Source organism: Microchirus variegatus (genome assembly GCF_963457635.1).
Source record: "Microchirus variegatus genome assembly, chromosome: 23".
NCBI lineage: Eukaryota > Metazoa > Chordata > Actinopteri > Pleuronectiformes > Soleidae > Microchirus > Microchirus variegatus.
Genome location: NC_139824.1, coordinates 14,985,896 through 15,008,771, shown reverse-complemented (window position 1 = coordinate 15,008,771; position 22,876 = coordinate 14,985,896). Strand labels below are relative to the sequence as shown.

Sequence of the window (22,876 nt, the reverse complement as noted above, 5' to 3'; positions counted from 1 at the left end):
TGGTTGAACCCAACGTGAGGAGACCAACAATTCTGTTCAACTGATGCCACAGATTCAGGTGAGGATGCTCTAACATCTGATAACCAAGTCTGAAGGAGTGAAAAGTCCAAATCTGAAGACACAGACTCTGGTGACAATGCCCTGCTGCTAAATAACTTATCAATTACCATGTCTGACGAAACAGACTGTGGTGAGTCTGGTCTGGTCTGGTCAAACAGGGTTTCCAGACACAAACTTCTGACGTCCCAGTCTGAAGCTAATGATTCTGGAGTAAATGACCTCTGCCTTGATAGTTCCACATCGCAACTGATATGAGGAGGATGGAACTGAGGGACAGGTGAGTCAGGAGAGAGGGGCCTATGTTCACTTTGAGATACCACTGACTCTGGAGATTGTGGTCTAAAGTCTGCCAGTGAATGATCTATGAAGGACTCAACGTTGCCCTGGTCTGATGACAGTGATGGAAGACTGATGTCCTCAAATACACCAGGTTGGTTTTCATGTGTGTAGCCCCGCACAACCTCTGCATATGTATAAGGTCTTCCAGTGGACAGTGGAAGAGATGCAGTCAAAGTTGTTTTTGAGCTAACAGTTTCATCTTGTAGAGTAAGGGAATCTGGTGAGTCTGGTCTGTTTTCATCAAACAAATCGTCCAGATAATATGGTGAATACTCAACATCAGATTTTATTGAAAGAGGTGACATTGGTGTACTTTTTGAGTATTCCAAGTAATAGTTACAATACTGATGGTTTATCTGGCTAAATGAACTATGAGGAGACCAACAATACTGTTCAACTGATGCCACAGATTCAGGTGAGGATGCTCTAACATCTGATAACCAAGTCTGAAAAAGTGAAAAGTCCAAATCTGAAGACACAGACTCTGGTGACAATGCCCCGCTGCTAAATAACTTATCAATTTCCATGTCTGACAAAACAGACTGTGGTGAGTCTGGTCTGGTCTGGTCAAACAGGGTTCCCAGACACAAACTTCTGTCGTCCCAGTCTGAAGCTAATGATTCTGGTGTAATTGACCTCTGCCTTGATAGTTCCACATCACAACTGATATGAGGAGGATGGAACTGAGGGACAGGTGAGTCAGGAGAGAGGGGCCTATGTTCACTTTGAGATACCACTGACTCTGGAGATTGTGGTCTTAAGTCTGTCAGTGAATGATCTATGAAGGACTCAATGTAGTCCTGGTCTGATGACAGTGATGGACAACCGAGGTCATCAAATACACCAGGTTGGTTTTCATGTGTGTAGCCCCGCACAACCTCTGCATATGTATAAGGTCTTCCAGTGGACAGTGAAAAAGATGCAGTCAAAGTTGTGTTTGAGTTAACAGTTTCATCTTGTAGAGTAAGGGAATCTGGTGAGTCTGGTCTGTTTTCATCAAACAAATCCTCGAGATAATATGTGGAATACTCAACATCAGATATTGCTGAAAGAGGTGACATTGGTGTACTTTCTGAGTATTCCAAGTAATAGTTACAATGTTGATGGTTTATCTGGTTGAACCCAACATGAGGAGACCAACAATACTGTTCAACTGATGCCACAGATTCAGGTGAGGATGCTCTAACATCTGATAACCAAGTCTGAAAGAGTGAAAAGTCCAAATCTGAAGACACAGACTCTGGTGACAATGCCCTGCTGCTAAATAACTTATCAATTCCCATGTCTGACAAAACAGACTGTGGTGAGTCCGGTCTGGTCTGGTCAAACAAGGTGTCTAAACACAAACTACTACAATCCCAGTCTGAAGCTAATGATTCTGGTGTAAATGACCTCTGCCTTGATAGTTCCACATCACAACTGATATGAGGAGGATGGAACTGAGGGACAGGTGAGTCAGGAGAGAGGGGCCTATGTTCACTTTGAGATACCACTGACTCTGGAGATTGTGGTCTTAAGTCTGCCAGTGGATGATCTATGAAGGACTCAATGTAGTCCTGGTCTGATGACAGTGATGGAAGGGATCTAAACTGAAATGATTTGACGTCACATGGTATTTTTTCTGTGTCTTCTTTAAAGCCCCGGACAACTTCCGCATAAGTAAGGCATCTTCCAAATATAGTCTGAGGATTCACAGAATGCTTCTCAATTGATGACGCAGAATCTGAGTCTGTTAAAAATGCCTCTTTTGCAGTGCCCTTTGTTGAATGTGAAACGTTTTCAGTGCCTAATGTATTTTGCAATTGCTCTGAAACATCCATTGAAACATGGTTTGGCAATTTAAACGTCTTCATGCTTTCTACTTTTTGATAAGAATGACGTTCTTTGTTTGCATTCTTAAGAAAGCCAGTGGTTGATTTAGCAAAGTTCAAATTGTATTTTTGTCTCCCCACCAAGTTAAAAACAGTCAGTTTGGGTGAGTGTGTAATGTTTGTCAAATCATCAGTTGACTGACATTTTGATGGCATGTTTTCAGAAGATTCTGGTGATACTTTTCCATCTATTGGACTTCGGATTATTTCATCCCAGCATTCATCATGTATTGATGAAAGACCATTCATAGACACATGTGGTGGAAGACAAACCTTTGATGTAAGAGATTTCTGACAAACAGGAGGATTTTCATGTAAAGCTTCTACGTGTGATGTCAAGGGCCAAACGTGATCTATTTCCTCACAGCAGAGTGCTTCATAAGGAGGTGGCATCAGTTGGGGTGAGGGCACATTTTCTTCTGAATACTGTAAATAATAATCACAATATTGTCCCCTAAGTTGAACACGAATAGGTTTCGAGATCATAAGATCAAGAAATGAAAAAGAATCCTGAGATTCTCGTGAGGATGGTCGACACTCCCTTTCTGAAACCGAGTCAGGTAAGGATGCTCTTTGATCAGGACAAATGTCTTCAAGCAAAAAGTCATCACAGTCAATATCTGATGTCCCAGGTGACAGTGCGTCCTCCTCCTCTCCCTCTATCTGTACACCTTTGTGTAAGGCGTGATCATATTTATGTACTTGAAAATCACTAGACAATGGCCTATTTTCAAACCAAGAGTCAAAGGAATCACCAGCTGTGGAGCAATCTTTCGACAAAAAAAGTAGATCGTGCTCATCTGTGTGTGAAGGATTGCGGTGTACTATATTTTCTGTGAAATCAGTGGTAACTTGCGGGTAATTACATGTATCTGAGCTTGGAAAGAAGAATGAAACGTCTGTTCTCCACAGAGGAGAATCAGGCGACATTGCTCTATAGTCACTTATTGACATGACTGATTCAGGGGACGATGCTCTACTAATGGAGTCATTAAACATCCATGTCTCTCCTGAGAAGATATTCATTTCATCAATGGGTGAAAAGGAACCACTCTCCTTCTCCAGTTCCAAAGAGATAGGGATCAAAGAGGTATACTCTTCATCTCGCTCAGGTGATTGTGGTGTAAGATTAGTGATAGGCAAGAAAAGGCTGGAAGAGACAGTCTTTGGCTGGGAGATGTATGACCTATTTTCTCTGACTATGATGTGACCGCTCTCTGGATAAAGAGAACTTTCATTATGGTACCTACCAGTTGAGTCACAAGCCATCTGGGCAGGGCCAATTGATGGGACATCATCATTTTCATCAATGAAGGGCAGGTTTACTGGATACCTATAACTGTAGACTTGGGGTGATGTGTTTTCTTTCTTGTTCAGCTTGAAGGGTTGGAAACTTGTGGTCTCATTGGAATTCTGAGACAGCCTGGTTATTTTAGCTACATCTGTGTCATCTTCAATTATAACCAGAGTAGCTCGATGGTCCTTTGATGGACTAGGGTCAGAGATATTTTCCCCAACGTTTTTATTTGCATCAGAATCAACAAGCTGTGGTGTATAGGTGAACTCATTACAGAGCTCGTTGAAGTCAGTCTCAGCTTGATCAGACTCAGATAGGCTCAGACTAAAGTCTCTGACAGATATTGGTGATGGCAACTTCCGACTTTCAGGCAACTGCCTTTGACGATCTTCACGACGACACTGCTGCAATAATAAGGTTTGGTCATATTTAACTTGGCAGTGGGTGCCATCTTGAAAAGGCCAGACGAAATGAGCTTCATCACCGCTGCAAACTTTCAGTTTTTTTACTTTAAGGTCATGAGTCTGAATGGTTTGGCCTCCAGATGCTGCATCTTTTGATGGGGGAAGCGTACTTACTTGACTATCTGAGTTGTCGTAACTTGAAGGTCCGGGGGCATCCTCAGAAGTCCACAGGTTAGGGTTAAATTCTCTGTAACCCCAAAAAAAAGCTAGGTCACAAAACACAGCTTTGCAGTAACCCAATGTAAAAAGACTGATGGTAACACAAATGGTAAATACAAGGCAAATACCCAAATCTACTGTTTATATTTAAGCACGCCTTGTGGCATGTTCTGGAATATTGACCTCCAGAAAGCCAACAGTTTTGAGATCTGACTGTCAAGTTAAAAGCACGATTTCACAACATATTCGACTAACCATATATGACTTATGACTTACTGTGGGATTTCTAGCTCCTCTAGCAGATCACCATGTATGCTCTCTGAATGTACATGTCCAGCAGGCTCTGCCCAGGACGGAATGTCCAGAAGAGAGGCAACTGAGAGGTCCTCTTCAGAAACAGCTGGAGGTGGTCTGCGATCCGACTCCACCCTTCTCACAATTCTGGGACTATCTGCATCCTCTTGTACTGAAGATAGGGCGACTGACACTGGAAAAAATACACATGTGATGAGTAAGAGTGCCAGTAAACACACAAATAAAGCGGTAAAAGTGCTTTGAGACATTTCTACCTTCACTATGATCCAGTGTCTTCTCTATTTCTGCATACGTTCTAGATGTTTGCTCTTGAATGGACTTGTTCATCTGGGTCTCAATGAGGTGTACTATGTCCATGCGATTGATCTTGGTTAGCCTTTTAATCAGACAGTCCTCTGTGGAACAATTTATTAATCATTAATAACAAAAACAAACTTGCTGTCATTATCCTGAATATCATCAGCATTGAAATACGTCATTAGGAAAAACTGAAGAATGTAAATATTTTAGACCAAAATGAGATGTACCTGTGGCATGTTTACCTTCCCGCTCAACCCAGCGCTGCAGCAAGGCATGGCTCTGATCTTGAAGGGAATTAGGATTCTCTGTTCTCACTAACTGGATCTCATCTTCACTGAATTCCAGTTCTCTTGCTAGTTCTGGGTGATTAAGAAAAACAAAAAGAAAAATGTAATAATGCTGCTATAAAAGTGCGGTTCGCAACTATTGTCCCAGTCCTACTCACAACTATATCAGTTTGAGTTTGCTCCTCATATTGAAATTAATATTTTGAATTTGTAATCAAACCAAAAAGTGATGTTATTATTCGATTGCTTACCAGTCCAGCTGAAACCAAGAAGATCTGCAATGATAGCTAATGTCTCTTCCTTCCTGTCAGCATCATCCTGCCAATCAACTACAAAAATGCCACCAAACAACACATTTTAATATCACGGTCTAGAATATCATGGTCACATTGCAGATACCAGCCATATAAAATACTCTCTGTAGGTGTAGATAAAATGCTTTGTAGAGGTCTCTGTGATTTGTGATGTTGACATGAATGACAACATAAAAGTTGAATTCTCTCTCTTCAGAGTTGACTTTTCTATGGACAATGAGTATTTGTTTACATTTAAGTTAAACTAATAACTAATGTAAGCAATTACATTACAGCAATGTGCAAGCTAATATTAGTAATGCTGTATTAGCAAAACACGTACCAATGCATCAAAATTGTTGAAGCTTCTTCGTTGGCTTTTCAATCTTGAGATTGCATATTAAACAAACAGATGGCAAAAGGCAACATGCAAAACTCAACACACACGTTTGAACACTTAAATACACGCATGCACACACACACACACACACACACACAAATGCAAAGCAAGATGAGACAAGACAAATCACACAACACATGAAGACAACACAAAATTTAAATGAAGTAAGGAAAGGGAACGGGTGTACTGTAGCCGAGAAGAGGAAAGCAAAAGCCCATATAGGTCTGGCCATACCTGACATACATTCTGGTGTTTCATCATCGTTGACTCTCTGCTTCTGAGTTTCCACCGTGTCTTCCCAGGCAGCCCTTGATTCAAATACATTCTCTGTTCCAGAAGACGGTTGCACAATTGGCAACTGATTGTCATCAGAATATGAACTCTGTGAGGCTTGGAGGTCGTATGTGAAGATAACAGAATCTGGACTCCTGTGACTCGCACTGCTCATGTCGTCGGTATCCAGAGAAGACCTAACTGATGTTTCTGTAGTCTTAGAGACTTTGCTTTCTTTCCTTTGCAGAGCAGACATGACAGAGGAGCCGCTTGATTCACAAGAGAACTGATTACTGTCAGAATAACTCCTACTCTCTTTATTGGAGGCTTTCCCTCGGTCACTGTCAGCCTCAGATCTAGACCTACGATCCAAAGTTGAGCTTTTATCTGCTTTTCTTTTAACCTCAGATAATTGCACGTCCTGATCATACACTGGAGCACCAGCCTGTGCAACTGAGAGAGACATATCTATAACTGAGCACTGGTCATCTTCATCGTCCTCCTCCCCATCATCATCGTCATCATTGGAGGAGTCCGTGGAATCGTGGCTCTGTTCAGAATATGCAGAATTGACAATTGAGGATGTCTCTGATTGAAGCTCAGCTACAGTAGAGTCCAGGTAGTCTAGATCAAGGCCTTTCAAACTTCCAGTCTCATGTTGAGCACTGGTTAGTGTCTCCAAAGCAATGGGGGAACCAGGATGCACTTCCGTGGAGCTGCCAAGATCAGCTTCAGAAAGTGGCTTTTTATTCTCTGGCTTGACCTCTATGGGTTTGGTGAGAGTTCTTGGTTTAGGAGTAGGACTTTGGTCATCAGCACTCTGAGTCATGGATGATTTGTGGGTCTCTTCAAGGGCTATGTCTGTAATAGAATCACTACTTTCTAAGCTTACAGACTTTAAGACTGACAGTTCTTCCCCAGTCTCTTCTGCAACAACAACATCATCAACTGAATATTCTGCTCCATGAAAAAGTGCATATTCTTCTACTTCATCACTTCCTCTTGTCATATCAATAGCACCGCCTCTGGTCATTTCAAATCGCTTTCCTTCTTGGAATTGAAATGGATCAGGGCTTTTCTCGTCACCTGGAGTTCGAACGCGCGTTTCATAAAATGTTCTTCTGTTCGCTTCAGGGCACTTGTCTGGCTCTTTCTCAGAACCAGCCAGTGCATTGAAGGCAAAATCATTGTCACCCTCAAACCCTGGGGTGACATTATCTAGTTGTTTAGGCCTAGGCCTGTCAACATAATCTGAACCATCTGTCAGTGGCAATTCAACTTCATCATCACCTGAATGGTGCTCATCTGTCACACAACTGGAATAATCCATGTCACTGACTGAGAGATGGACAGTTTCTTTGGCATCTTTGTTACGGTGTATTTGAGATGTTTCTGGATGGGGTTCCTCTATCTGAGTTGCGTCCAAGCACAGTGCGCCATCAGCTGACTGAACAGTTTTCAGTTGACTCAGATTTTCTACCTTCTCCATAACTGGGCCAAAGTTGAGATTTAGCTCATTTCCTTTGTGATCAACTGTCTCTTTCTTCATTTTAGCCACTTGTTCCATCTCCTCAAATGTTTTGATCTTTGCAGCCATTTTAAACATCTCCTCCTCTGGGGTGAACTGTTTATTAGCGGTGTCATTATCATCCCCCGAGTCAAGAGAGTCTTCCCTTATGGGCATATGAAGGTTCACACTTTCACACGTTTTAAGGTCCGAAATGTTGCCATGGGTTACTTCTGTTGCTGAGTTGGAACGATGGTCATCAATCTCACTTTCCTCATCAAGCTCATTGCCATGCCTATACGTATCTGTGTCATATGCAAAACATGCTTTGAGTTGGGAAGCATAGTCCTCATACACAGCTGTCTTGGTGGGTGTTTTAAGTTCCAATTCCCTTGATGTAGTGGGACTTCCCTCAAGAGAGTCTTGATAAGGGGAGTATCCAGTCGGGCTTGGCTCAATTGAATCAGGTGACTTTTGTGAAGATCTATCCTCGAGGACAGGACTGGCCTCCAGTGAATCCCGGTGACATGGCTCTTCGGCTGAATCGTCAAAATTCACATTGCTTAGGTTCTCCAAATCGGCTGGACGTGTGTGCCAGCTACTTTCCAAAACATCCTTATTATTATCTTCATTGCTAAAATGTATCTCCTCTGGTGATGTCATCTCATATTTAGGAGAGACATCTGTTAATATTATTTGCTTGCAACTCTCATGCAATACATCATCTTCTGAGTGGCTTTGTGTGGCCACTGGATTGTCCTCGAAATGCCTATCTAAGTCACTACTGAGCAATGACAACATTCCTGACATATCCCTTTCAGCTACGGGTTGCTCTGCCTTTTTCTTGATGTAAACTTCTTTGAAAGTTGTCTCAAAAACAGAAGTTTGTGACAATGCTGTTTCTTCATTTACCTCTTCACCCATTGTATCCTCCAAATGATCACTTGTTAGCATAACTTCACTGCAGTGCTCATGGACTAGATCTTCCTTTGGATAGCATTGCATTGCTACTGGCTTTTCCTTGAGATACTGATCTAGGTCAGTACTGAGCAATGACAACATGCCTGTGATATCCTTCTCAGTTTTAGGTTGCTGTTGGTCTGCATTTCTTTGGATGCAAACTTCTTGGAATACTGTCTCTGACAAGGAACTTGGTGTGATATCGTTGACATCCACCACATCAGTCTGAAGATGTTCATGTGCTTCTCCCTCCATCCAATCCTCAACATTTTTACTTGTTAATATAACTTGTTCACAGCTCTCATGTACAAGATCCTCTTGTAGCTGGCATTGCACTGTCACTGGGTTTTCACTGAGATACTGATCCAAGTCAGTACTGAGTAATGACAACATGCCTGTGATATCCTTCTCAGTTTTAGGCTGTTGTTGGTGTGCATTTGTTTGGATGTAAGATTCTTCAAGTGGGGTCTCCAAAACGAAGCATGGTGTCGGTTCTTGGATGTTTACCACATCGGTCTGAAGATGCTCACTTGTTTGCCCATCAATCCTGTCCTCAGAATCATTCCTTGTTAATATAACTTGTTCACAGCTCTCATGTACTAGATCCTCTGCTAGCTGGCTTTGCACTGTCACTGGGTTTTCCTTGAGATACTGATCTAATTCAGTACTGAGTAATGACAACATGCCTGTGCTATCCTTCTCAGTTTTGGGTTGCTGTTGGTGTGCATTTCTTTGGATGCAAACTTCTTGGAATGCTTTCTCTGATAAAGAACTTGTTGTGACATCTTTGACATCAACCACATCGGTCTGAAGATGCTCACTTGTTTGCCCATCAATCCTGTCCTCAGAATCATTCCTTGTTAATACAACTTGCTCAAAGCTCTCGTGTATGAGATCCTCTTGTAGCTGGCATTGCACCACTGTCGTTGGGTTTTCACTGAGATACTGATCCAAGTCAGTACTGAGTAATGACAACATGCCTGTGATATCCTTCCCAGTTTTAGGCTGTTGTTGGTCTGCATTTCTTTGGATGCAAATTTCTTGGAATGCTGTTTCTGATAAGGAACCTGGTGTGACTTCTTTGGCATCAAACACATCAGTCTTAGGATGTTCCTTTGACTCTCCCTCTATCCGATCCTCAGTTCTTAATATAACTTGTTCAAAGCTCTCATGAACGAGATCCTCTTGTAGCTGGCTTTGCACTGTCACTGGGTTTTCACTGAGATGCTGATCTAAGTCAGTACTGAGTAATGACAACATGCCTGTGATATCCTTCTCAGTTTTAGGCTGTTGTTGGTGTACATTTCTTTGGATGCAAATTTCTTGGAATGCTGTCTCTGATAAGGAACTTGGTGTGACTTCTTTGGCATCAACCACATCAGTCTGAAGACTCTCACTTCTTTGCCCATCGATCCTGTCCTCAGAATCATTCCTTTTTAATATCACTTGTTCACAGCTCTCTTGTACAAGATCATCTTTCAGCTGGCATTGCACTGTAATTGGGTTTTCATTGAGATGCTGATCTAAGTCAGTACTGAGTAATGACAACATGCCTGTGATATCCTTCTCAGCTTTAGGCTGTTGTTGGTCTGCATTTCTATGGATACAAACTTCTTGGAATGCTGTCTCTGATAAGGAACTTGGTGTAACTTCCTTGGCATCAACCACATCAGTCTGAAGACTCTCACTTCTTTGCCCATCGATCCTGTCCTCAGAATCATTCCTTTTTAATATCACTTGTTCACAGCTCTCTTGTACAAGATCATCTTTCAGCTGGCATTGCACTGTCACTGGGTTTTCACTGAGATACTGATCTAAGTCAGTTGTGAGTAATGACGACATGCCTGTGATATCCTTCTCAGTTTTAGGCTGCTGTTGCTGTGCATTTCTTTGGATGCAAACTTCTTGGAATGCTGTCTCTGATAAGGAACTTGGTGTGACTTCTTTCACACCACCCACATCAGTCTGAGGATGTATATTTGCTTCTCCCTCTATCATGTCCTCAGAATCACTACGTGTTAATATAACTTGTTCAAAATTCTCATGTACTAGATCCTCTTGTAGCTGGCATTGCACTGTCACTGGGTTTTCATTGAGATGCTGATCTAAGTCAGTACTGAGTAATGACAACATGCCTGTGATATCCTTCTCAGCTTTAGGCTGTTGTTGGTCTGCATTTCTATGGATGCAAACTTCTTGGAATGCTGTCTCTGATAAGGAACTTGGTGTAACTTCCTTGGCATCAACCACATCAGTCTGAAGACTCTCACTTCTTTGCCCATCGATCCTGTCCTCAGAATCATTCCTTTTTAATATCACTTGTTCACAGCTCTCTTGTACAAGATCATCTTTCAGCTGGCATTGCACTGTCACTGGGTTTTCACTGAGATACTGATCTAAGTCAGTTGTGAGTAATGACGACATGCCTGTGATATCCTTCTCAGTTTTAGGCTGCTGTTGCTGTGCATTTCTTTGGATGCAAACTTCTTGGAATGCTGTCTCTGATAAGGAACTTGGTGTGACTTCTTTCACACCACCCACATCAGTCTGAGGATGTATATTTGCTTCTCCCTCTATCATGTCCTCAGAATCACTACGTGTTAATATAACTTGTTCAAAATTCTCATGTACTAGATCCTCTTGTAGCTGGCATTGCACTGTCACTGGGTTTTCATTGAGATGCTGATCTAAGTCAGTACTGAGTAATGACAACATGCCTGTGATATCCTTCTCAGCTTTAGGCTGTTGTTGGTCTGCATTTCTATGGATGCAAACTTCTTGGAATGCTGTCTCTGATAAGGAACTCGGTGTGCGTTCTTTCACATCAACCACCTCAGTCTGAGGATGCTTATTTGCTTCTCCAGCTATCATGTCCCCAGAATCATTCCTTGTTAATATAACTTGTTCACAGCTCTCGTGTACGAGATCCTCTTGTAGCTGCCTTTGCACTGTCACTTGATTTTCACCGAGATACTGATCTAAGTCAGTACTGAGTAATGAAGACATTCCTGTCATATCCTTCTCAGTTTTAGGCTGCTGTTGGTGTGCATTTCTTTGGATGCAAACTTCTTGGAATGCTGTCTCTGATAAGGAACTTGGTGTCAGTTCTTTGACTTCAACCACATTGGTTGCCTCTCCCTCTATTTTATTCTCAAAATGATCACTTGTTAGTTTAATTTGTTCACGGCTCTCTTTTTCTGGCTGCCATTGTACTGTTAGTACATTTTCCTTGATATGCTGATCTGTGGACACATTAGTCTGCAGGTCTTCTTCACTAATCGTTTCCTCCACATTAGTGACAGCTGTTATTTGCTCATCAGTAGATAATTTCCGAATGTGAGTTAGAGTAACTTCTTCAAATGTGTCCTGAATAACATCCTCCTCTGTAGGCCTATTATTCACTGGTGTGTCCTTGAGATACACGTCCAAGTCAGTGTTCAGAAGTGATAGCATGCCCGACATGTCTTTTACTTGGGTACTTGGTTGATGCAAAGTCTTCTCCTCTACAAATTCTTCCTTCATTTGAGATTCTTCGGTCAACTTTGATTGGGTTTCATTAAAGACACGTGTTACTTCTTTACGATCCCTTGCGACTGCATGTTTCACTACAACAAAATCTGTTTGTTGTCCCATGTTTTCCACTGTCGATCCTTTAATTTCATCACTGAACGTGGGTAGTATTTCAAAATTATTCTGCAATGTATCCCCTCTGACTGAATTATCGGACACAGGTCCAGCCTCAAGGTATTGATCTTGAAGGAAGTCTGCCGAAGCTTTTGCTTGTGTGGATGCTTTTGGTTCTTCAGAGTCTCTCTTTAACTCTTCAACTCCTCTTGTAACTGATTGTTTTTCCATTGTTACACGACCCATTTCTTGCATTGCCCCGCCCACTATTGCTCCTTCATATTCATCGGTGATTTCATTATCTTTGTCCTTTGGTAAAATTATTTGTTCAAATTGTTCCTGAACAACATCCTCCTCTGATTTCTGACTTGCCACTGGACTGATTTGTAGATCCTGATCCAAATCACTGCTCATTAAGGACAACATCCCTGACATATCTTTTTCAACAGGAGATATCTTCTTGCTAGATGTTTTCTTCTCTGTGTAGACTTCTTCAAATTGCTCCTCATCAGTTATATCAGTGTCCATTTGTGTCAAGTGTGTTTTGCTTTCATTGGTAATTGTGGTACTGTCCACCCACAATTGATGGATTTCCTGTTCCTGTGAAGATATGTTGTCATTGACTTCTCTCCTGACAGAGTAAGTAGTCATTTGATGGGTCACTGCAGGTCCTTCATCATACTCATTCTCCCCTGAGCTGGAATGATGGGTTCTAATACTTACACCAATGTCTGAGGTTTCAGCAAAACCTTCACGCTTGGGACTCTCAGGAGACATTTCGTGATCTTTATCACTTTCTTTTTCAATATAACGTTTAATGCAGGGAGTCAATACGGATGTTGAATTTGTATGAGAGTCATGACCTAAAGTCTCATCCTCAGGTACATCAAACTGATTATTAACATCTACGGTTCTTGCCGTCTGCTTGAAAAGCTGGTACTCGGGACTTTCTTCCAACTCAGCCTTTATGTCAGCACTGAAGTCCTCAGATGGTCTGCGATCAGGACTGATTTGTAAGTCTTCAGATAAACTCCTAACAGTTCTTATGACTGGTTCTTGTAACCGCATCATGCCAAGGCTTTCCCCCATGAACTTGTGCTCCTTGCTCTGAAGATCAACCCTTCCATCATCCAAGTGTAATGCATCAACACTCTTTGCTGCCTCATCAAAACAAGTAATATCTGAAGATTGTTGTGATTCCCCAGAGATGCTTCTCCTTAGCGTCACTGTTTCAGCCTCTTCATCTAACACCTCACAGATGTTGTCAACACTCTCTGGATGACAAACGGTAAGTTTCAGTATTTTGGTTTGACGGTCTTCAGCCTTTTCCGTTTCCTCAGGACAAACCGCTTTAGTTGTCAATGTGGAAATACAAGACAAAGCACCAGTTGTGCTTTCCATCAGCCCAACTTGACTTTTCAAAGGTTCCTGTACAACCTGGAATGTTTTCATCAACTCCTTCACGGACATTGTCTCTTTACCTGACAACTCTGGTGCATTTCTCTGTGGGATAACTGCTCCATCATCGCACCTAACTGTATCGGCAAATGTTACTGTCTTTGAACCATTTGAATACAAGTGGGATTTATCAGATGTATCTCTAATTGCGCTCGTTGGTTGATCTTCTGCGTTTGTCTTGTCACATATGGTGGCAGTACTAGTAAAGCTCTGGTTTTGTGATTTTATCTGTTCCACATGATGTTGTTGATTCATCTGTATTTCTCCAGAATCTTCTGATTGTGATATCATTGTTGAAATTGTTGAAGACTCCATTACTTTGTGCTCAAAAAGCCCTATTTTGGTTTTTGAGGGATCCTGCCCGGACTGGAAAGTTTTCAACAGCTCCTTCACAGACGTGGCCTCCTTTTCTGACGACTCCAGTGTCTCTCTCTGCGAGCTAACCCCTTCATTCTGACTATGAACTGCATCTACAGATTTTACAATCTTTCCTTGTTCATCTGTTTCTTCACATATCATAACATCATCCTGTTGATCGGAATATGTGAAGCTCTGAGTCTGAATTTGTGATGTGCTCCCCTTCGAAGAATGTTGAAATGTTACATGCGATGAAGTCACAGTTTTGTGTTCAAATAGCCCAGATTTGTTCTTTGAAGGGTCCTGCCCTGTTTGGAATGCCTTCATGAGCTCCTTCACAGACATCGTCTCCTCCAGTCTTTCTGTCTGAGATCTGGGAGATTTGGGAGACTTGGGAACTTTGGGAAGCTCTGGAGGGTCTGCCTCTCTCTTTGTGGTAATCGATGATTGTACTTCATGCACTTTGACTTGAGGACTTTTTTGCCCCTCGTCCGCTTCAACCTTGTTCTGCAAAGCTTTCACTCTGTCCTTTATAGATCCGATAGATGTTTCGACCACTAGAGGAGACGCTGGAGGTTCAGTAACTGGAACAGGAGCCAGGCCACTCTCTTTAAGAATAACATCGCCATCTAAAGACTCCTCGGAGCTCACCCTTTCCAGCTCTCCCTCCGAGCTGCTACAACCAGAACGCTCTCTCTCTCTGAGCTTCTTCCTAATAGGTTTCTTGATATCTGGGGGACGTCGTTTGCCGTCGCGCTTCACAACCACCTGTTCGAATGTTTCTTGGATAGATTTTTCTTCCGAACCGCTCATCAGTACAGATCTCTGTTCGAGGTAATCGTCCATGTCGATGCTGAGGTGTGAGACCATGTCCGTCATGTCTCTGGGCTGTGCGGCGGTTTCGTTCGAAAGGTTTCTCTCGATGCAGATCTCCTGAAAAACCGGTTCCTTCTCACAAAACGAACCCCACTGATCTTTTTTAGTGTCACCTCTTTGTGCGTCCTGTATAGAGTGTCTTCCGTGACTTTCCAGATTGTCTTTGTACTGATTTACTATGACAAAATGTTGTTCTTCCAACCCTGTAGCCCCAGCTCTCGCTTCGTGTATTTGCTCTGCGATCACGATGGCAGACATTTTGACGTCTGACATGTCCGAGAGGAGGTCTGGGCTCGCAAGGGTTGCGGGGTCAAGCTGTTGGTTCGTTCTCAGGGAGAACGTCTCGGTCGATTCAGATTCATCGTCTTCAAATCATAATCAAAAAAGGGTAAAGGACATATGGGACAAATGAAGTGGGGGAGAGAGACAGCAGAAAACTGTGGTCAAGACAATGCCATCAAAAAATCCATCTTCAGTTCACAGAGTAAGTAATGTTGACTTCTTGAAAAGAAGACCAAAGAGGAGATGATTATCCGGAGGAGTTTTGAGGTTTGTAGACCAGCAACAGCATAAGCAAAGCCAAGTGGAGTAAGTAGAATGTGGACAAGAATGGTATCTTATCTTATTTGTTTGACTATATATATACGTATATACATATATATATATACATATATATATAGTCCTATAGCCCTATATATATATATCTATATATATATATATAACCATTAACACAATGTGTACATGAACAGAACCAGAAGCGCACACCAAAGGGACAGGAATGAGAGATAACAGACAAACGAAAAGTCTCAAGATTGTCACTGACATGAAAAGTCATGTCTGCCACGAAATCAATTCAAATCAAAAAGAGAACATAATAAACTTTAAAATAAACATGGTTTGTAAGCAAGATGAGTTGTAATTAGTAGTTAATGCCAAGTAATCAATCTCCCTTGTTTTGTTGTGTTGTTTTATTAATACGATACAATCTATATTAAATATGTTGTGACCTTAGAGCCCTGTTACTGTTGTTATTTAAAATAGTCAACTCGGTAAATTAATGAATAAAAAAAAACTTGTGAAATCTGGTTGAAAATGAAATGTGTACGTGATGTAAAAATGTAAAGAGAGGTGTGAATAATGTTAAAATCTGTCTTTTTTGTAATGTGTAAAATTATTTTTGCATGCCACTGGTAAAAATGTGATGAAAATAGTGATTGGTCATGTTGTTATTGTTATATTGGTCTATTATTACAATAAATCAAAAACCTTTCACAATGTGTTCTTTAAAAATCGATGCAATGGTGAGTGGATTTAAAAGAAATGTTGATATTCATGATTTGTAAAAAAACAAAACAAGTAATGCAAAAGAAATCAGCAATCATTAAAAAAAAACAAATCAGGAAGTGGGAGGAAGTCAGTGGGGTTTGGATTGAGGGGAATGTGAAGCACATCAGCAATAGCATAACTGTCAATAACAAACATGTAACTACAGAATTAGTCGAGTCTAATTAGTTTGAGTCTAAATTATGCTGTGTTTTACTTAATGGTACACAATATAACTGCATACAATTTAAGCTCTGGTACCAAATATGGCCATTATTCTTCCAAATGTCTCAAATGAACCTATATCTTTTGTAATTATGTCATATTTATCTTGTTATTTTTTGTTTTTGGAATACTATATAAATATTGTAAGAGAGTTCAGCTTACATTTCTTGTCACTCTTCTCACTCTGTAAACAGAAAATCAAAGAACATAGTTAGCTGCAGACCAATAGTGATAATATTTCTTTGTCGTGCAGGTAAATAAATCAATACATCATTTACCTCATCATCTGCATCCTGGTCTGAGTCAGACTCCTGGAGAGAAGAAGGCGACAGAGGAGAGGCAATTTAAAATAAGTGAGTCGTAACAATAGTCATTAGCTGCATAAATATATCCATAACTCTCACCTTTGAGTATGCTGGGAGGGTGATGTTGAGGTTGCAGATGGCGTTGTGGTGCAGACTTCGGTACGTCCGCGGTTCCTTTGTGAAAGACAAGCGACCACACGGCTCCTGTGCCGTGTCTCTGATCTGTACAAAGCCATTCGTTGACTATATATTAGATTTCTGAGCCAACATTGAGAGAAATGTAATTTAATTTTGATCCACGTTGTCGTCATACTTTGATGAAGAGGGCCAGTCTGTTCTCTTTGAAGGCGAAAAAGCTGAACACGTGGTGTTGTCCGGTTTTCGTGAGCGGCACCAGATTGCCAAAGCAGTCGGCAAATATGGGTTTTCCCTCCAGCACCTGTGAGTGTGGATCGACAGTTGATTTAACGAAGAACAAACTATTAAAGACCTAAAACTACCCTTTGCCACAAAGTTCCCCTTTTCTGTTCACCTCAACGTCTCGGCTGCGGGCGACTTCTGTGAAGTTCTCCTGCTGCTCCAGCGTTTTGTCCATCTTGTCGTCCGTCATGCAGAAACAGCGCAGTCGGGCCTCGATGGGGTCCAGTGTTTTGGCAAAAATGACAAACTTGGCCATGTACGGGACACAGATTATCTCTCTGTACAGCTGTGAGCCAAAGCTGACCGACTCCTGGATCTGCCGACAGTCGATCAGCCAGAACCTAGAAATACGAAGAGGACTTTTAGTTAATACCGGATTGATGTGACTGGATTTTGATCATGTGCAGAGGTGGAAAAAGTACTAAAATATTGTACTCAAGTAAAAGCACCAATACTTTGAAATATTACTCAAGTAGAAGTAAAAGTAATCATCTGAAAATGTACTCAAGTAGAGAACTCATAGTAAATCCTGATTTTAAATTGTACTTAAAAAATACAAAATACACAAAAAAAAGTATTCAATACAGTAACTTGAGTCAGAGCCGTTTTTTGCTATATGCGGACTATGCAGCTGCATAGGGCCCCACAGCCACCAGGGGGCCCCCAAACTGCAAGTTCAGACTCATATTCTATTCTATTTTGAGAATTAAAAGTAGCTGTCTTTATTTGCATGTATTGGATGCATTTGTGATGCATATATTTGCAAAGCATGCAAGTGTTTGTGGGGTAATCAGAGAAGGTTAGGAATCTCTACCTCAAGTTTGAAAAAATAGGGGCCCCCAAATAGTATCTTGCATAGGGCCCCCAAACAGCTAGAAACGGCCCTGACTTGAGTAAATGTATTTCGATTTACCTCGCCGACACGTTAGTGGTGAAGGAAACACATTGGTTAACAAAGGTGAGCGGTGTAGAGCCTGTGATGTCCTCCCATTGAGCAGGCGTGGTTCCACCTGAAACACAGAAATACAAGATTGTATTTATAGAAAGAAAAATATATTACAAAAAGGCCAAATATATGACGTTTTTATTTCCATATCATTGACTGTTTCTGATCCCTGACTTACCAGTAATACTGCAAAGCAAGCGTAGCGTCGGGGTCTCCCCACTGTACACAAAGTTTGGCTCCTCGGCGTTGGCGCTCTTGGGGATAGGGATCGTCATGGTGATCGGTTTGTGGAACTTCCGTCTTCTCGGCTCCAGCGTTACGATTGAGCTAAATGTGGCTTTGTTACCGAGAACCTTTCTCACCAAGTCCACGTCGATGGGTTGAGCCTAAAACAGTTTAACATTTAACCTTTAAAAAAAAAGCTTTCTTCAGTCACCATAACACCAGTGAAAGCACTGTATTTACCTGAAGTCCAACTCTGATTTTCTTGGTGAGGGCGCCTTCAGGGAAAACAGCCTGAACCTGGGGGACAAGAGTGCTACTGAGGACGCCGCCCTCTGGTCCAATCAGATGACTGTCTTGCTTTATCCTTGACACGATGGCGAAATACTGCGGGAAGTCTCGGGTGATGATGCGGCATATTCTTTTCTTCTCAAGCTCCTCGGGAGAATCGAGTTCTGTAAAAATCACAGAGTATTTTGGAGAATTAAGGGTGAATTCCAATTCCTTGCTTAATCCTCAATCTTAACCCTCAACCTCAAAAATGCGCGCTCCCTCTAGTGCAAGTGCTGTCCCGATTCTCAGAAAAATTAAGTTGAAGGGGCAAGTTTAAGGGCTGTATCGCCCTCAATATTGAGATTTTCCGAGACCACCCTTGGGAGCAAGGGCTACCCAGAATGCATTGCGTGTTTTGACATAACAAAGATGGCGTCGAAAGCAGCGAAACGAGTACACGACAAATGAAGTATTTTCTTTGTTAATAGAGATATAAAAATGATGAAAACCATTGTATTATCTTAGTTTAGGCCCATATTATGGATTACTGACATTATTTTTATTTTACGATCTTTTGTCAATAGCCGGCCGGGGCTCACACGCACCGTTTGCTATGGTTTACTTTTCAATAAGTCGTGGTGTGTGGTAACTGTCAGCTGAATGTCCGTGGTTGTGGTATTTGTATGAGTATCATCTTATAACTAACTGACAACCTAATAACTTGACTGACAAACGGATCGTAATAAATAATCCTGACGTAAATGTGTTCTTCTTCTTCTTCTTTTTTGGAGTTGACAGACTGGACGCAGCTTTCGCGTTATTCTGCCCCCTACAGTCTGAAGACGTATCTGCATTTAAGGGGTGTCCCATTTTTAAGTGACAAAATAACCCTCAACACTTGGTTTTGAGGGCCAGTTAAGATTAAGGGTTGAGATTGAGGGTTAAGATAGCCCTTAGTCATCTGCTTGTTATGCTATGATGTGATGTGATGTGATGTGATGGGATGTGATGTGATGTGATGTGATGGGATGTGTCCCCTCACTTTCATCCATGCCGTTAAGTATCTGGTTGAGTTCTTCTTCAGTGAAGTCACAGTGGTGTTCCCTCCAGCTCTCGCCCGTCTCACTCCTCAAGATCACCAGTTCTCGCTCTGTGCCCCGGAGAGCTGCGAAGTGGGGGATCTCCACGATCACCGGCCTAAAAAGGGAAGTCAAGTCAAGTCAAAAGGTTTGGCATCGCTGTGGAACTTTATATGACGATGTTTGGTTTGATTAATGCATGGACAAAGGCAAATAAATAAAATAAATATTCATTCAAAACAAACCTATACATTAAAAACGACAACTGAAAGCACGGGGACAACTCAAAAGAATAAGACAACACCCTTAAATTGTGCAAGAAAAGAGATACATGTCATTTAAATAACATATCAGGCAAACAAAAAACAATTATAAGGTGACATGGTAGCAAATACGGGGGAGGATGCGACCGGGATTCCAGACTGGTGTAGGGGGGAGACCCCCCACCACTCATGGTCCTACCCGAGGAACTTGGTTCCTGGAGGACCCAGCTGCAGAATACGACTGACCAGGCTCTCGCCCTCATTCAGAGGAGGTGGAGCCGTGGGGAGGTGGAGCTTACTGATCCATACGCAGCACAGGAGGAGGAGGAGTCAAGAAGAAATTATGAACACCACCACCACACATCTGTGTAAAAACACAACCTTGACGCCACACTCACTCACTCAAACACACACACACACACACTTACCCCAGGAACTGAGCTCCAGTGGGTCCGACTTCTATGATGCGACCGGCGAGCCCTTCGCCCTCCACCATGGGCGGCATCGAGGCCAGGCGGTGTCTTTTAACGAGCCTGCACGTCACCCGCGTGGGCGCGGAGCATTTCCTCGGCGGCACGATGATCCGCAGGCCGTTGTGGCGGCAACCGCGCATAGCCCCGCCCCTGGCGTCCACCATGAAGCTGACCAGGAAGCTGAAGGAAAAGACCAAGCAACGGATAAAATGCGTGCAGATTAGGAAAAGCAAGACAAGATCATGTTTAATTCTAGCCTGGTGTACACTCTTAGAAATAAAAGTGCTAAGTAGAACCATATAAGGTTCTTCGGCTTGTCCTCATAGGAGAACCCTTTTTTTTTTTTTCTATAAAGGTTCCACCAATAACCCTTTTAAAACCCTTTATTCAGGAAAGGGGTTTTAAAGGTTTCTCTGGATCAAAACGGTTCTTACTGGAACCATTAGTGTTACCAAGAAGGGTTTTTCACAAGCAAATGGTTCCAGGTAGAACCTCAGCCCTTGTAGAAGAACCCTTTTGGAGCCCTTATTTCTAAGAGTGCAGTTCATTAACTTCAATAATTACTCGTATTCCAATGCAAGATAGACGAGCACGAAGGACGACGCAGGTCAAGAGTCTTTGTCGATGTGTCAAGGTGCAAATATGTTTGAATAATCAATCAATTCATTCAAATATTTTCAGGCAAATAAACAATTAACTCTCATTCTCTGTATCTGAAATGTCAACACAAATTGAGACCATTATAGAGACTGATTCACATCTAAAAGAATAAGGTTGGTTATATTCTATAGACAGTGTATGGGACCTCGTTGGACCTCCATTGTTGTCCAATACATTTAAATAAAACTGTTGATAAATATACTGTATATGTGCATTATTCTCTTGTAAACAAAACCATGTGTTTATCTGCTGCTGAAAATAGTCCCCAACAAAATGCTCTAAACATAAGCAACAATCTTCTGAATCACCACATTATTGTACATATTATTATTATTATTATTGTGGAATTTGATATATAAAAAAAACATAGAATAACACCAGCCTTATTTTTTAGGCTAAATTGAGTTATGTTGAAACACTAGAGTCTGTCCTCAAATAGATTGTACAGTGCTGTTAGATATCAACAAAAATAAAATGTGTTAATTGTTTTCGCATCAGCAGATCTGCAAAATTAGAACATCTGTTATAAACCATCATGCGTCACGTAAAGTGTGAACATTCATCAGTGGATGAGGCGAACAGTAAAGGCACAGTGAAGGAGACGGAAAAGACTTTTCGTAAAAGAGTGGCCAAAATAAAGTGTATAGTATCACCTGCTGTTGTCATGGTCTAGGCACGGAGAGGAACGGCTAGAAGCGAGATACACAAAAAACACACACACACACATACACAATCACAGAATCAGCCAACACAAGAGGACGCACAATGAGGCACGGAAAAGAGTCAACAAAAATGAGAAAATCAAAAATTCGCACGTGTGACAATGAGCAACAGCGAGCTAAAGATGCAGTCTCTGCTTTGAGAATACATGGATGTAAGTGTGTGTGTGTGTGTGTGTGTGTGTGTGTGTGTGTGTGTGTGTGTGTGTGTGTGTGTGTGTGTGTGTGTGTGTGTGTGTGTGTGTGTGTGTGTGTGTGTGTGTGTGTGTGTGCGTGTGTGTGAGAGTGACTTGTTAATACCCAGAGTGTAACAGACTGGAGGACAGCACCACGTTATCAAGGTGCTCAGCGCCCCAGCTCAGGCGGAACGACTCTTTATCGTGCTCTCGAGCCAACGCTGACACCTGCAGACCAACAAAACAACAGTCACTCAGAAAGTCACAAACATCTTTATTAAAGAAAACATATATATATATTATATAATACAACCTGAGCAGTGCACTGTAAATGATGTGTTGACCTCACCTGGTGGCTTGTAAGCATGTCTTCAATAAGAAGACCTTCCCTTTGGTGGAAACTATGGATGGGAGTGTGCTGCTGTCTGTTGGAAAAGCATACCAGATTTAACTTTAGTAACCTTTTCTTTTTCATATATAATGTTTATTTAATCAAAATCAAAATGAATAGATACAATATTATGAACATAATGTGTACAACAACATAGATAACCCTCCCAAAATCCCATTGGGAAAACATATGGTTGTGTTGATGAAGCCTGGCGCTTTTTCCAATCTCAATTATTCAATCTCAATCTCAAGTACCTTTTTATAAAGGTTCCATGTGGAACCCTTTTGGAGGGTTCCACCAAGAACCATTTTAAAACACTTTATTTAAGGGTTCTCTGGATCAAAATGGTTCTTACTGGAACCATTAGTGTTACCAAGAACCCGTGAAAAACCCTTTCTTCGGGAAAGGGTTTTTCAGAAGCAAATGGTTTCAGGTAGAACCTCAGCCCTTGTAGAAGAACCATTTTGGAACCCTTATTTCTAAGAGTGTAGGCCGAGGGACATTTTGACCCCTAACCCTTATTCACAGATTCTGAAAGTGTGATTTCTAGGCTTTCCGACA

At 41.7% G+C, this 22,876-nt stretch overlaps 1 protein-coding gene across 1 annotated transcript in view; it reads right to left on the bottom strand.

Moving 5' to 3' along the window:
- The window catches only part of ank2a (ankyrin 2a, neuronal), a gene marked incomplete at its 5' end in the record, with an annotated part of 56,442 nt that overhangs the window by 19,224 nt on the left and 14,342 nt on the right, over positions 1-22,876 (bottom strand). Inside the window, 21 exons of the mRNA XM_083909641.1 lie at positions 4,146-4,218; positions 4,467-4,677; positions 4,760-4,900; positions 5,033-5,164; positions 5,344-5,421; positions 6,029-8,104; positions 14,066-15,205; positions 16,551-16,572; positions 16,667-16,699; positions 16,793-16,915; positions 17,007-17,132; positions 17,226-17,454; positions 18,027-18,123; positions 18,238-18,445; positions 18,525-18,736; positions 19,597-19,751; positions 20,096-20,194; positions 20,325-20,549; positions 21,683-21,718; positions 22,049-22,152; positions 22,274-22,349. Coding sequence (XP_083765767.1) covers positions 4,146-4,218; positions 4,467-4,677; positions 4,760-4,900; positions 5,033-5,164; positions 5,344-5,421; positions 6,029-8,104; positions 14,066-15,205; positions 16,551-16,572; positions 16,667-16,699; positions 16,793-16,915; positions 17,007-17,132; positions 17,226-17,454; positions 18,027-18,123; positions 18,238-18,445; positions 18,525-18,736; positions 19,597-19,751; positions 20,096-20,194; positions 20,325-20,549; positions 21,683-21,718; positions 22,049-22,152; positions 22,274-22,349 — 5,596 coding nt within the window. The remainder of the gene's footprint in view (positions 1-4,145; positions 4,219-4,466; positions 4,678-4,759; positions 4,901-5,032; positions 5,165-5,343; positions 5,422-6,028; positions 8,105-14,065; positions 15,206-16,550; positions 16,573-16,666; positions 16,700-16,792; positions 16,916-17,006; positions 17,133-17,225; positions 17,455-18,026; positions 18,124-18,237; positions 18,446-18,524; positions 18,737-19,596; positions 19,752-20,095; positions 20,195-20,324; positions 20,550-21,682; positions 21,719-22,048; positions 22,153-22,273; positions 22,350-22,876) is intronic.